This window comes from Amphiura filiformis, chromosome 17 (assembly GCF_039555335.1).
Source record: "Amphiura filiformis chromosome 17, Afil_fr2py, whole genome shotgun sequence".
Classification (NCBI taxonomy): domain Eukaryota; kingdom Metazoa; phylum Echinodermata; class Ophiuroidea; order Amphilepidida; family Amphiuridae; genus Amphiura; species Amphiura filiformis.
Window position 1 is genome coordinate 21,392,795 of NC_092644.1, and position 14,897 is coordinate 21,407,691.

General features: G+C 37.0%; 1 protein-coding gene across 1 annotated transcript; it reads right to left on the minus strand.

Annotated features, from left to right (window-relative positions):
• Positions 1–1,867: 1,867 nt before the first annotated feature.
• LOC140138315 (uncharacterized) lies at positions 1,868–7,316 on the minus strand. The gene is made up of 4 exons (XM_072160225.1): positions 7,066–7,316; positions 5,757–5,816; positions 3,599–3,793; positions 1,868–2,932 (listed from the first exon to the last, which is right to left on the minus strand). The coding sequence occupies exons 1-4, from the start codon at positions 7,106–7,108 to the stop codon at positions 2,595–2,597; spliced, it is 636 nt and encodes a 211-aa protein (XP_072016326.1). The 5' UTR covers positions 7,109–7,316; the 3' UTR covers positions 1,868–2,594.
• Positions 7,317–14,897: the final 7,581 nt, after the last annotated feature.

The following is a 14,897-nucleotide window of genomic DNA, read 5'->3' on the forward strand; positions in this document are numbered from 1 at the left end:
GCATGCGGGTGATTGTCCTGCGCATTTTGACACCTCAATCACTACTCTACGACACTCCTGAGAAAAGGTCGAAAAATGAAAATTGCAAAAAGGCCTATTCAAGTTTTCAGCATAAAAGAACACAAAAAACAAAAAACATGCAGATGACATTTTTTGTTTAATTGCTGAGCAAATTTCAGGCATCATACTGCCGCTTCCAACTTCACTTGAGATTAATCAGTCTTTCAATACTTTGTGTGTCCACCGTTGGCTTCCCTTAGGGACGCACCATTAGATTCTCAGGGGGGCATGGGAGTTTGGGTCAGGCAGAATTTTTTTTATTCCGCCGAAGGCGGCGGAATTTTTTTTTTTCGCCTCCGAGAGCACCCAATTTTATTTTTTCGCCGCCTTCGGCGGCGAAGTATTTTTTTTTTCAATTTTAATGTAAATTTTTATACAAAGTTGGGTGGGGGAAATTTTTTTTTTTTTACTCATCAGTGAGGCAAAATTTTTTTTTCGTCTCACTAGTGGGCAAAGTTTGTTTTTTTCGTCTCACTAGTGGGCGAAGTTTTTTTTTTCAAAAAACTCCCATGCCCCCCCCTGGAAATCTAATGGTGCGCCCCTTACAGCAGCCACGCTGCGTCTCCAAGGGGTTAAGATCAGGGCTTCTGGAGGGCCACTCAGGTGTCTCAATTCCTTCTGCTTCCAGGAATGCAGCTGTAATCATGACCTGTTTTGAATCCCTTTTCCAAATCCATCTCTCACAACGTAAATGTCTTAGTACCCACTCACCTCTGTCTTTGATCATTCATCTGCACAATACGCAAAGGATTATCCAACATACATCAATTAAAATGCTTTAAATTAAAATTGAAAAGGCGAGAATAATGATACCGCCTTGGATCAGTGAATCAGCTCTAAAGCCATTGAATAGGCTTCTTTGCAATTTTCATTTTTCGACCATGACCTTGTGTTACTTAAACATTCATATCTTTTCTCAGGAGTGTCGTAGGGTAGTGATTGAGGTGTCAAAATGCGCAGGACAATTTCCCGCATGCGATTATTTAGCAAACGTACCAAATTGGACGCTAGATTGTAATAGTGGGTAAATTTTCTAACTATAAAGAAACTTTTTTTGCGTAGTTTACGTGTCGCGTATGAGCCGAATTCCACAATGGTCAGGGGATCATTGACATTACCGTATTCAAGGTATCCCAACTGACAAGTATTGTTGTTCGTTCATGTTGTTACGTTACTTTAGAAGGGTGTATTACCATTAAGATCCTAGAATTTATCCATTTTAACACAACAACAATTGCGATTACGATAAAAGTACCTTCGACAACGTACAGCCCAGCAAACGTTTAAATGTTGGGTTATATAAAGGGAATATTTGAATATTTTTGAAACATTCAAAATATATCTGAAAACTACAGAAAAAATGTTTGCCAACAAATGTCTTGCAGTATCATTTTGACAACATTTTTAAAATTAACGTTTTTATGTCCTATGTATAATTATTTAAAAATGCTTTTAACGTTTTTAGTTTTGCTTTTGGTTATTTTCTTTTTCAATGTGTGTTTACTGGGATCGTGCTCCTACCAAGCAAACACAAAACGTTTTCGACATTATTCGCAAAAGGTTTAAACAGGTTACCAGAAAACTTTTAAATGTCGGGTTATATAATAGGGTATTGGCAAAAAAATGTTTGCAAACAATTTTACAATAACATTTTAAAAACATTTTACAAATATTTTGTATATTTTTGTAGTGTGTTTTCATACAAAACGTTTTAAAACGTTTTCATGACCTTTATATAACCCGACATTTAATGTTAATAAAGCATTTTTACCAAAACCAAAAACCCAAAGTATGACACGTATAAAACGTTTTGTGTTTGCTGGGTAACCGAGTGAGCATAGTACTGGTTATGTACGGCAACATAACTTTATTACGTACAGAGGAATTTGGTTGTAGTACGTTTTCTGACCCTTAGAGCCCACAAAGCCGCTGGGTTCCAATATTCAAATGGTTGTTCTTAGTGCATATCATGATGGCACTGCCGGGGTTCGAACCCACAACATTGCGATCATGAGTTGAATTGAAAACCGAACCTCCTACATAAGTTGATGTGTCTGAGCACACATACTATTCTAAAGCGTCTGAGTGTACGTAGAATTGGGTGTGAAACGATATCTGGCCCGGGACAGATTTTACCACCCAAGTGTTAGGTCCTTTCACTTTCGTTCTTCCTTGTACCACACTAGTTGTACTGAAGCGGTAGATATACATTTGGTCAACATGGTGCTTCCTGCGTGATGATCTCTTTGTGGAATATTCGGAATGGAACCGGGAGCCTTTTCAGATCAAGGTTGATATTCAAGAGATGACTCATCTAATCTATAATATGACTGCGATAATATATTGGACACTATGCATACATAAATGCCGAATGTTCAAAAGAGATCTAGTTTGTACGATTTATACTAGGAAGACCAGTTTGTAGACCTATTTGCTTAATTCAGTTTTCAAAATGCCTCTTCTGCCTAAAATAAATGGGTAAGGCTCCAGGCTTTCAGACTCAAAATCAGAAAATGTTGAACTTTCAAGTCACCTTATAGTTTGTCATAGTAATCTGTACTATTACCAGTACTAAAGGTACTAATGCTTTGAACCATGATATAGGTGACTGGTCCTGCACGTAGGATATCATGACTAGCAGGTACCCCAGCTACGTTGCCGTCCTCATCAATATCAGTTATTATCGCAGTATTGTCCCTGGCTTTGAAACAGCATAAGAGACAACATAGCAGGACCACCCCTAGGAAGAATAACAAGTACCATATGATAATCTGTGCGTAGAAATAGTTGAATAAGACTTCGTCGCAGTAATTGTCGTCCACAGGATTGTTACTTCGGGGCTTGTTGTGTGTATCCACGTACCATACTGTACCTGTATGTAAGCGAATGTAAGAAGAAAGTCAATTTGCATTATTACGTATAAAATGAAAACTATACATTTCGGCCACCTTGTAAGTTTATATCAGGGACAGGACTAGTGATGCCGGGCCCCGGGGTCGGGCCAGTGACAGAAATCCTAAAATACTGTATCTGTTGCACTTGGACCAATTAGTCGCGCTATTAGTCGCATTCCTGGATTTATCAAGATAGCGAAATGCTGGCTACCAAAGATATCTTAAAATGGATAGAACTTGCTATGAATTTTGAAAGGGCGCAGAGATTTCAAAACGTGTTGGATGTGATTAATTGGAGATCTGGTGTTTTTCTTCTGACGATGTATTAGCAATCGATCGGGCAAAGTATTCGCACATATCTGACTACAGTTGCGGTATACATTAAGGGTGGTTTGTGCAACAGCAATGAAAACCTCTGAATTGCTTATCGGAAGAGAAAATTGCTGAAAGGAAGAGAGGAAAGAGCGTTAAAAATTAACCATACCATCTTTCTTGAATCATCGCAAAGATGGAGAAAAATTGACTACTATAGGCCACAGAATATCGCCAGCCAGTCTTTCTTAGATACCTATTATGTTATGTTGTTTGGTAAGACGTTGCCTTTATAAATTGTTTTTGTCATTATTGTGACTATAGCTACCTACCTGTGATAATCCAAGCTACAAGGAACACGTTGATTAGCCACCCGATAACTGAAAGGCAATAACTCCACAGTTGATCCTCCGATTGTTCTGCGCGTGTTTGACAATTGCTGGTCAATCCATAGGCAAGAGTAACAGACCCAAGAACGATGAGAAATACTGGTATCTTGGGTTCCAATGGACAGTCCCTCATAGCACCTGGGAGGAAAGTATGAACAATGACGAGTTAAACTGTCGACGTCGGTTTCCTTTTTCTTTTTTAATGCGACTGTAAAATCTCTTTTCTTAACAATATCAAAAAGTACAAAATATAGGGCTCTGCTAAAAGCGCTTGGTCCTAATAGGGAATTGAGTGAAATTGTGGGAGGTGCGCAAATTGCGACCATACCTCTCAAATCTTGAAGCAATCTTTGTCCGTTCATTTTCAAGCAGCCTTTCAGCAAACCTATACGACAGTACTTCTCTCTCCTATCAGACTCAGAGTAACAGGGATCACGATATGAACTGTAATCTCTTCCCAGGATTGTTGTACTGTCTCTCTATTGGATACGCTCAATTCGTTTGGATTGTTTAACTGAAATGCTCGACTTACATAACCAAAGTAAACGACACGCAGCTCATCACTATAATTTTTAAGAATGTTATAAATGACACTGGCCTATGTGAAGTATGGCAGTGGTTCTATAGCGATTCTCAAGTCGCCAGCCTGGAGTTTGTTCTTACTGAAGCAAATCTGGAGGATCTGATATTTGGAGGGATTTAACTTGAGCAAATTACCCTACGACCACTCAGTAAACTGATCAAAACCTGGAAGGTTGTGATCTATTTACATTCTCTTCAAATATCTGGTGGTCCAAGTAATTTTTAACAACCAAAAGTAGAATTTTAGCGGCATCATTTATGAGAATTTGGAAACAAATGGGGCAAATTGGAACACAAACCCATAGAACCCACAGACTCGCGGGCGGATTATCTTATCAATATTGGATGGTATGATCGACTAAGTCAAACGCATTGGAAAAATCTGTTATATGACCAGAGTTCCAACACTGTGACTTCCTTCTGACCCTTGATGTGAATGACGAATAAGGTTAAGAGGGTAATGGGATGTCGACACCTTTAACGTTGCCAATATGGCGTTATCATTTTTATGTTGTATATCATCGAGTATCAACGCCGCAGCAAAACCTTCAGCAAAAACAGAGGAGAGTGATACTGGTGTCAATAGTGAGGACTGTTATTTAGGAAATAGAACAACTAACATTTGTTTCCACTTCTTGGGAACTTTACTTTCTGAGTAGGAACTATTTATATATCAGTCAGACTCGCGCAGCTCACAAGCGAACTCTTTTAGCAGTCGAGATGGAATTTGATCAGGACCCCTCAGCTTTGGGCTACTTCAATTTGCCAAGCTTAGCCAAAACTTTCCACGGATACAACAAAAGTGGTTTTTCAGCTGGTAAGTAAATGGGCAGATGACTCAAATTTAAAAGACCCTCAGAGATATGTGACCGTACAGCACGAATGAGCCGTAAATGTCCTCAATTGTATTCTGAGTTACAGTGTAAAATGGGCATGAAGGTCATATTCATAGGTATTTCAATTTGGTGCTACGTGTATCTCATTAAATGAAGTACACGTAGCACCAAATTGAGGTACATATGAATACGACCTTCATGCCCATTTTACACTGTAACTCAGAATACAATTGAGGACATTTACGGCTCATTCGTGCTGTACGGTCACATATGAGCAAACTTTGCAGAATTGGTGGCATTAGCTCTACCTTTCAAGTCAGAATCCTCAATACCAGGGATAACTAAGCTGAACTCAATTCTACTGGAGTTGGTAACAACTTTCATTTGTTGGTGTCATTTTTTACATTCAGTTAATGTTATCCCTTTCCTATTAGCATGGTAGGACGCTTTGGCCTTTTTCATTTCACGTTTGACCTGGTTTTCAGATTACTGATCAATGCAGCAATGAATTACATGTTGTCAACTGATGCGCTTAGACTTATGGTAGAATAATACAAATGCATTTGTCAAGATAATTACCAGCACTCGCATGACATAGTAATTAGTATCTTTGCCTTGGATGGTGAAACCTTTTTATACTGTTTTACACTGACCTAGCGTAACCTTATGTGTGCGTAACTTACCAAGAACAATGCTTGTAATAGGAAGTGCAAAACCAATCCCCGCTGCAATAAGAAACACCACTGAAATCAAATTCAAGACAAATAATAATGAATTCGTTATACATCTTATCCACTTCCTTCCTTCCTTTCTTTCTTTCTTTCTTTCTTTCTTTCTTTCTTTCTTTCTTTCTTTCTTTCTTTCTTTCTTTCTTTCTTTCTTTCTTTCTTTCTTTCTTTCTTTCTTTCTTTCTTTCTTTTCTTTCTTTCTTTCTTTCTTTCTTTCTTTCTTTCTTTCTTTCTTTCTTTCTTTCTTTCTTTCTTTCTTTCTTTCTTTCTTTCTTTTTCTTTCTTTCTTTCTTTCTTTCTTTCTTTCTTTCTTTCTTTCTTTCTTCCTTCCTTCCTTCCTTCAAGTGCAGACTTCATAAGTGAATAATAATTATGAGCACCACTTCTCCCAAGGTGCTCAAAGGAATTTGTATTCATGGTACCTATCAGTTGATGATTGGTATTTTATATCCCACTGGTTGCCAGAGTCAAGAATCATCAACTCGAATTTCTTGGCCATATACTGCGTCTTATAGACGACGAGCCTGCTGCAGTATGTCCAGCACCTCCTGGGGGATACTGAAGGGATGCTGCAGTCAAACAAAATTGCTTCACTAGCCGAAGATGGAGAAAGCTTGTAGTCGCCTGCTCCACAGCCAACTGATGATGATGATTTTATAAGTTGACCCTCGGGACCGTGAGTAACGACTGATAATGTAGAATATGCGATTATAGCCCAAAACAGGAGTAGGGAACGGTTAACATGGTTAGACAATTCGCAGTATAGAAGTAGTGATGTAACAGGATTAATTGCAATGAGTTTATACTATTTTTGAATGTATTGCCCCGCACTAAAAGCAGGATGCATTCATCACCGGTAATCAACTATAAAGCACATGAGGCCAGCATAGTACTATCATAATACCATGTTTGAAGTTGATCGGTTATTGCGTTTAAGAATCATATTGGATTAATGGAAATGTAGGCAAAATATGCAAATCAGCTCATCAATATTCATAAATATGCGAATAACATGACACAAAACTATACAGCACATCAGGCTACCATATCCAATCACCATACCAAGTTTGAAGTTGATCGTTTATTGTGTTGGAGCTGCACAGTGGATTAATGAATTTCCTTCCGCCAGGACAGCCATCCAAACAAACAAAGAACCGGACAGCCACACAACCAGACAACCATTTGGATGATAACATAAGCCCCACATATGTGTGGGGACCAAAATGATTTTTTTTTAAATAAATATTACCGAAATCATACTCACCTAAAGCTCCAAAACATGCTGCACACGCTTTCAGTGCTCCCATGACTGTTCAAAAGCTAAACCTTGCTTCTATTTTATGGAATATGTGAATAAATTCATCCAAAATGAGCTTGCTTATATCTAAATATTGCGGTGCAAATTAACACATACAACAGTTTAATCATATCAGAGAGTTCATCCGTGGATATTAATTTTTTGGAAATCATGTATGGAAGTTGTTTATTTACTATTGACGAGTATACATGTACAAATGTCATACGTATAGTTTATTATAACAGCTATTACAAGATAACAAGGTGACCAAAGTGCAAACCAGACTCTGAGTTTCGCATCCGGTTGAAATGGTTTATTTGGGGCATAGACTTTATTGATATCATTTCAATTTTGTTAACGTCTGTTGTAAAGATTACATACACCACAGACTACTAAAGACCATGTATCAATGTTCAGTCAAAGTCCCCGTGCATGCTGTGAATTCTCACATATTCATGAGGGCCGATTGTTCGATCGTGCAATGTCTAAAAATCACGTCAGCGTTGCGTACCTACGCGATAGAGCGTTGTGTGCCTTCGCGATTACGCGATAGACAGTAAAAATACGCGGTAAGTGCGTAGCAGTTTTGCCTGTCGCATTGCATGGAACAATCGGTCCTCATTATCGGGTGATGCTGAGACTTTGACTGCTTGTACGCGGTCTGTTATCTTTTTCGTCCATGCATACACCATACACATTGCCCTATTCGATATACGCTCGTATCTATTAATACTTCCACTGATATGGAGTGAATCATTCAGGGGCTGTGCAATAATTATATATCCCTGGGTGGGGAAAACAAATATAAAAGGGGGCAAGCAATTTTGGCGAGGTAGAAGAGGGAAATCCGGTATTTTACAGTACAATGCAGTGCGACATCGCACCGCAACACAATCGCCGCGTAGTATGAACGGATAATTGACCTAACACATGCACAATGAGCCAAAACATAAGGCATAAACATTTTGCAAAATCGCACCAGAAAATCGCCGCGCAGAATCGAAAGCGCAACCTCTGTCGCAGCGTTATTTAATATGTTTCATAGCGAACATAATGTTTAAGCAAAAGCTGGTGGTGAGTGACAGGATTTCTCACTCTGATTTTACGCAATGCAAAAAAAAACCACCTAAAAACAATATGAAAACGGAGGGAGACTCTGAGACACAAATGTGCCACGTATTGCACAAATAGGTGAAGCGATCTACGCGTATCCGGACCAGAAGATGGAGCTGGGAATGTTGCATGTAAGTGGTCCTTTTTTGCCCGTCAATCTGCACACGTTTTATATCCAATAATGTATGAGAAATAGCACCCTCTAAATATTGTATTACACGCCTGAATACTCATAATATTCACAGTACGCAAACATTATAAACATTGAAAGGGTACAGGTTCTATAGGTTCCACAACACCAAAACAGTCTCCTATACTTTCCTATATAAAATGTCAGGTATTTGAATGCAATTTTCTCAGCTATAAAACAACTCGTTCCATCAAATCTACATTTCTCAAGTTGGAAGACCGAGATCTAAAAGTATAAGGTTAAGGTTCATGTCAGAGTGCCCATGCAATGCCCATCGACTTGGTGCCAGACTCCTATAAATTTGTTGTGGGGGTCCATCACTCCTCCCGCACAACGTGACACAAAAAATTATTTCCACACACAAAAAATATACAGATGTACGGATTACATTGACAATAAGCAAATCCTTAACCCCAAACAATTTGGCTTTCGGTCAAAACATTCCACCTTTATGGCTATAGAGCAAATGGTAGACAAAGTTACTGCAGCAGTTGAAAGAAACGAAACAACTATTGGAATATTTCTGGACTTATCAAAAGCCTTTGATACAATCGATCATAACATACTCTTACATAAATTAGAACACTATGGCTTTCGTGGTATTGTGTTAGAATGGTTCAGAAATTATCTAAGTAACAGAAAACAATATGTTTATTATAATTCTTATGAATCAGAATCACACGATATTATATGTGGTGTTCCACAAGGATCAATCCTGGGGCCACTTCTATTTATACTCTATGTTAATGATATAACTAATGCATCTAAAGTACTCGAATTCGTCCTTTTTGCAGACGATACCACCATTTTATACTCCCATAAAAACGTAGAACGCCAGACAAACATTGTTAATGAAGAGTTAAAGGAAGTAAGCAATTGGTTTAAAGCTAATAAATTGTCAATTAATGCTACCAAAACAAATTACATGATACTTGGCACACCCAAAATTACATCGATGAATCAAGACCTGCAAATCACACTAGATCACACGGCTTTAGAAAGAGTGCATCAAACTAAATTCCTTGGTGTACTAATAGACGATTGTCTCACTTGGAAATGTCACATAGATTGCGTATCTAGAACAATTTCAAGAAATGTCGGTGCCATGAATAAATTGAAACATTTTGTTCCAAGCCGTATTTTATTTACACTTAATTGTACGTTAATATTACCTTATTTGAATTATGGAGTACTTTTATGGGGAAATACATGTAAATCTTACTTAAATAAAATTGTAAAAATTCAAAAATGGGCTATTAGAACGGTGGCAAACGTTCACTATAGAGATCACACAGTGCCATTGTTTGCTAATTATAACATATTAAAAGTTGAAGATATGTACACACTGGAATTAGGTACATTCATGTATAGGCACTCTATAAATGAGCTGCCCTGTTCATTTGATAATTATTTTACCAAACGTTCTGACATACATAACTACAAGACACGATATGTAAATGACCTAAATCTAACCAAAAATAAGAAAGTCTTTTCTGATCATGCCATACGTACAAGAGGTCCCATTCTTTGGAATTCTTTAGATAAAAATCTGAAAGCTTCAAAATCTGTTAAACATTTCCGTAATCAATTCAAAACAAAACTGATCTCTAAATATAATTAATCTTTTCCGTGAGCACCCACCCCTCGCTCCCCTTCCCTTGTCTTTTGGTTATGTTATGTAATGTTGATTTATTTTGTTAATTACATTTGATTTCAGGGAAAGGCTAACTTTCAGACCTTTTTGGTCTTCCAGCCTTTTCCTCCATATGCACCGTGTTTATATTTATATTTTTTGTAATGTCTTTGATTTTTATGGAAATAAAATATGAATGAATGAATGAATGAATGAATGAATGAATGAATGAATGAATGAATGAATGAATGAATGAATGAATGAATGAATGAATGAATGAATGAATATTTAAAAGGCCCTTCATTTACGATTTGATAAACTTTCTTAACATGGGAAGGGCCAACAATGCCAGTCGTCTGCTACATTTCCAAATCGTAATAGTCATATAAAGTAGCACTCATGCAAAAGTCCTTATAATTTATAAGAGAGAACCATTGCACTCAGAACTCTAGTCAACCGGTGGTTATTGTTGTACAAGGCTCACTCCGTCATTTAATGAGGCAATACAAACGATCGAATTGATCGTTTGAAATGAGCAAAATTTTGAGTTACAACTTTTCGGCCAAAATGAAAAAACACAACACACGAAATATTATTAGTGCGGTTTGGGGGGCAGGGGGTGACAGTTAGATTCTCATGATAATTTAAGGTGTAGGCTAACACTGTCTTCAACCAATTCCTTCCTAATGTTACACGTGTCTTGGCTGTGAAAGTTAATTGCACAATAAAAATGTATGTTATAATATTTTCCGTAACTCAGTAAATTGAACAGTTTTCGGGTTTTTTTTATGAAGTCTGTCGGGGCCTAATTTGAATATTTATCTTCCAATGTTCCTGAAATATCCAACATCTGTACACAACTTTAAAGGGAGTCTCCAGCAATCACAACATTATACCTTATATGTTATAAAAATAATTATCAAGCACGAATCACAAGGTTTTATTGAAAACAAACTTATTGACCATAAAAACGAATAAAAACAGTCCCCTCTCAACACGCCTTATTCCAAATTCCCGCGCCGAAATTGTCTAAGTGCAAAGACGTAATGGTTATTTGTGCTCAATTATTGTCGTCAGCCTTCATTGTATTACTAATACTAGGACGTCATTGCCCTCGACAATTTCGGTGCCCAGGCATTTTGAATATCGCGTGCTGAGAGACGGATGTTTTTATTCGTTTTTATGGTCACTATGAGTTTGTTTTAAATAAAACCACGTGATTCGTGCTTGGTTATTATCATTTCTTATAAATAAAGCATAATGTTGTGATTGCCGGAGACTTCCTTTAAGGTCCGATGGTTCAGTGTATGCCAGTGCATAGTCTTTGTGAGTATAGCAGTTTAAGGTTGGTCTTAACCTTAGAATTATGGGAGCCTTTGGGCCTCATAAAGTAATTGTTGGTCTAAAGTATAATAAAAAGATGAAAAAGATTTGACAAAACCATCTGTAAGGTCAAATTTGGGCAAAAATGCTCATTTTTGGAGAAAATCCTTTTTTTTATACTTTATATCAACAATTTAGCAGTCATGAGGCCCAAAGGTTTCCAGGGTTAAAAACCAACCTTAGCTAACCTTAAAGCACAGGGTTAATGACATTACTGTCATTAATTTTTGTTAAACCCGTCTTTTGTTATGGTATATAATCACTGGAGATAATTATTTTTAGGAGCTACATTCAATTGAAACATTTAACATTTGTAGCAAAGTTTCAGGTTCAGTGCTTTTTGAGACTGTGTTCGGTGCAGGTCAATGTCTGGATAATGGCAGAGATTGTGGAATAGAGAATAATAGTGGCTTATCCTTGATTTATATGACAATGCCGCAGGCGTTTTTCTAGTCCTACGATATAGAACCCAATTTTTGTCTTTATCCACTTTATACTGTATCCATGAATTGCAACTTAAATAGAATTGCTATCAACAGAAAAAGTTCATATAAATGTCGCGGTTCTCCTTATGTGGTATTCGATGATCAAGTTATCTATAGAGGGTATGTAATACGACGTCACTCATGACAGAATCATCCTCATGTAGGAGCTTCCAGGGGGGAATTGTCAATTTCCAGGATAATACAAAAACAGATGGTAGATACGAATGCATATGGAATCGATCTAGAGACCTGTCCCTCTGTAGTCTTATATAAAATTTGCCCTGCAATATGACTGATATTCAATTGTTGGTTTATTGCAGAAGGTCTATAGAAAGGCAAAATGGGTCCTACTAGTCTGGACTAGTTAATCCCTTGTTCTTAGCGTGGTATTTTGAATACTTATTTATATACTTATTTCATACGTATTTTGAATACGATTATATATAGATACTGTTACAATTCACTTCGGCTTTTGTGCGTAAAATATATTTGGAATTAAACTTTGGTCGGAATCATTGTCTCAAACTCAAATTAGTATTGTTATTTTGAAAGTGGAATATCGGGATCAGATGTTGAGGTGGTTTGACGATAGAGTGCCGGTACATGTTACAACTTTTACAGACGTCTTATGTCAGGTAATGTTAAGCATGTTTAGTGCAATTCTTAAAATGAAAAGGTTATATTGACAATGTAATTTTGCCAATTCTAGTGTATTTCAATGTCAAATAGTCAGTAATCATGTGTTTCTTGAAATTTGGACAAAATGGCATACACATCCGTAATAAAGTGTAATCATTACAATTCAGTGATTTGAAATTAGAATATTTTGTCATGATTTTGAAACATTGAGTCCAGCAAGAGTACTTCTTATTGTACAGGGTGTCCCAGAAAAAATACCGGGTGAATGAATTTGGACATAAGTCAAGATATAGACATCGGAATCAAACAATTTAAAATGTAGCGCGTAGCTTATCTTATTGTGCATTATATACTTTGATTCGTTTGTTGCGAAGAAATGAACGATTTCATAATGCTCGCATCAATGTATTAATTGTATTTTCATTCCAAATTTGATCAACATACGTTTTTTCACACTCGCTCACCCATTCCTAAAGTTTGTGTATCTCATTATCTAGTTTATAATCCGACGGTGTTATGTTATTCATGCTTTCACTGAAGATGAACAACAGTTTGCTCGAGAAAACTTTGATTTCTGCAATTGGAAGCTTCCCAGCTTTAATGGCAAAGAACATTTGAGCTAAGAATGACTATGATCAAGTGCTTACAGCTTTACGTGTGATTTTTGATATCATGCAACATAAACTTTGCATTACCATTTGCAAAACACTAATGTGTGTGAGAAAAACTTTTTAACCAACTGGAATTCTTTATGGAATAATTCTTTATGCAATAATTATATCAACATTAGCGAAAAAAAGATATTTACATGTAGGCTCTCATTTTCGATATCGTGCAGTTTTTCAAATTTGAACAAAACCTAATTAAATGTTTTGCAAGAAACAAATTATTTGAAAAGAGCGAAAAAGATTTCACCAGACAAAATATAAAGCCCAAGCCTATTAACAGTTAACCACTAGCATTGTGTTGAATGATCTTTCTTGCAAACTTGGAATGAAGTGAAATGTGTTATGTAATCGTTCATTTCTTCGCAGTTAGTCAAACAATTCAAGTATAAGCTATACGTAGTTTTTAAAATATTTGGATTCTGATACCTATTTATCGACTTATGTTCAAATTTATTCACTCGCTAATATTTTCTGGGACACCCTGTATAATACCTCAGTATATAAAGCCTCAGTTTCATATTAATAATGGTAGCCGTTCGGACTTCTCATGAGCATATACATTTGGGTGAAAGATAAAGGGTCGCGGTTGGGTTTACACTCTGAGTGACCCTGTAATGGAGTCATGGTGACTCTATTAATGAAGTCTGGGTTACTACGCGACTCTATGTCTAAAATGACTCTATATTGGGAGTCAAATGACTCCTGTGTAGAGTCATCAACAGTGACTCTTCAACGGAGTCAAGAAATTTATGACTCTTCAAGGGAGTCAAATGACTCCCAATATGGAGTCATTTTAGACATAGAGTCGCAGAGTGGCTGGACTCGGCTTTTAGAGTCACCTAGACACCAATTTAGCTTTCAGTGCTTGTGATCATGAGTCTGATTATTTACCCTGTAGATCACAAACAAACTTTGGTCAACTTATAAAGATATGCCACATTGGCAAAAACAATAAGACTAATAAAGTATATAAGATCTAACGCAATACTATAAAATTACAGATATCATATCTCATTTCATGAAGTACTGTCCTTTACCCTTTCGGCATAGACGGTCAATGCAAACACAACCATAAATTCCACTTAACTCTGATACTTCAAACACGTCTTTACTTAAAGGCCCATTCAGTGATTTGCTCATCCGGATGATCGTACAAATCATCAAAATTCAGATTTTGGTACCTTTGTCATTGTCATAGATCTGCTAACATAGCCTGCGAGTGGTTCAGCCGAAAGTCGTGTATTTAAGACAAAATATGACATTTTACACGAATCTGTAATATTAGATACTGACAGTATCTAAATTTAGCTACATGTATTTGAATGGGGCTTCAACTTCTTCAGTACTGCCGTTTTCTTCGTGTTTTGCCAAATTTGTCATTTCAAAAATACCAAATGACAATTGTCCTTCACTTTTAAGCAATTTATAATTTTTTTACACTTGCGCTGGGATCACTGAATGGGTCTTTAATAACCATGAAGACAAATCAGTCCACTTTTATTGACTGATAGAAAACAATAAGGATGTCTCTAAACTTTATGCTGGCTATCGACCGTCTTTGACATTGGGTGACGATATTTGGCAATCCCCACACACCCCTACGAGCCAGTCTACTCTCCAGGGCCGTCATGACCGTCGCTAAGGTATTTTTAACATGGTGAATAAATCTGCCCCTGTCAGATCGAACC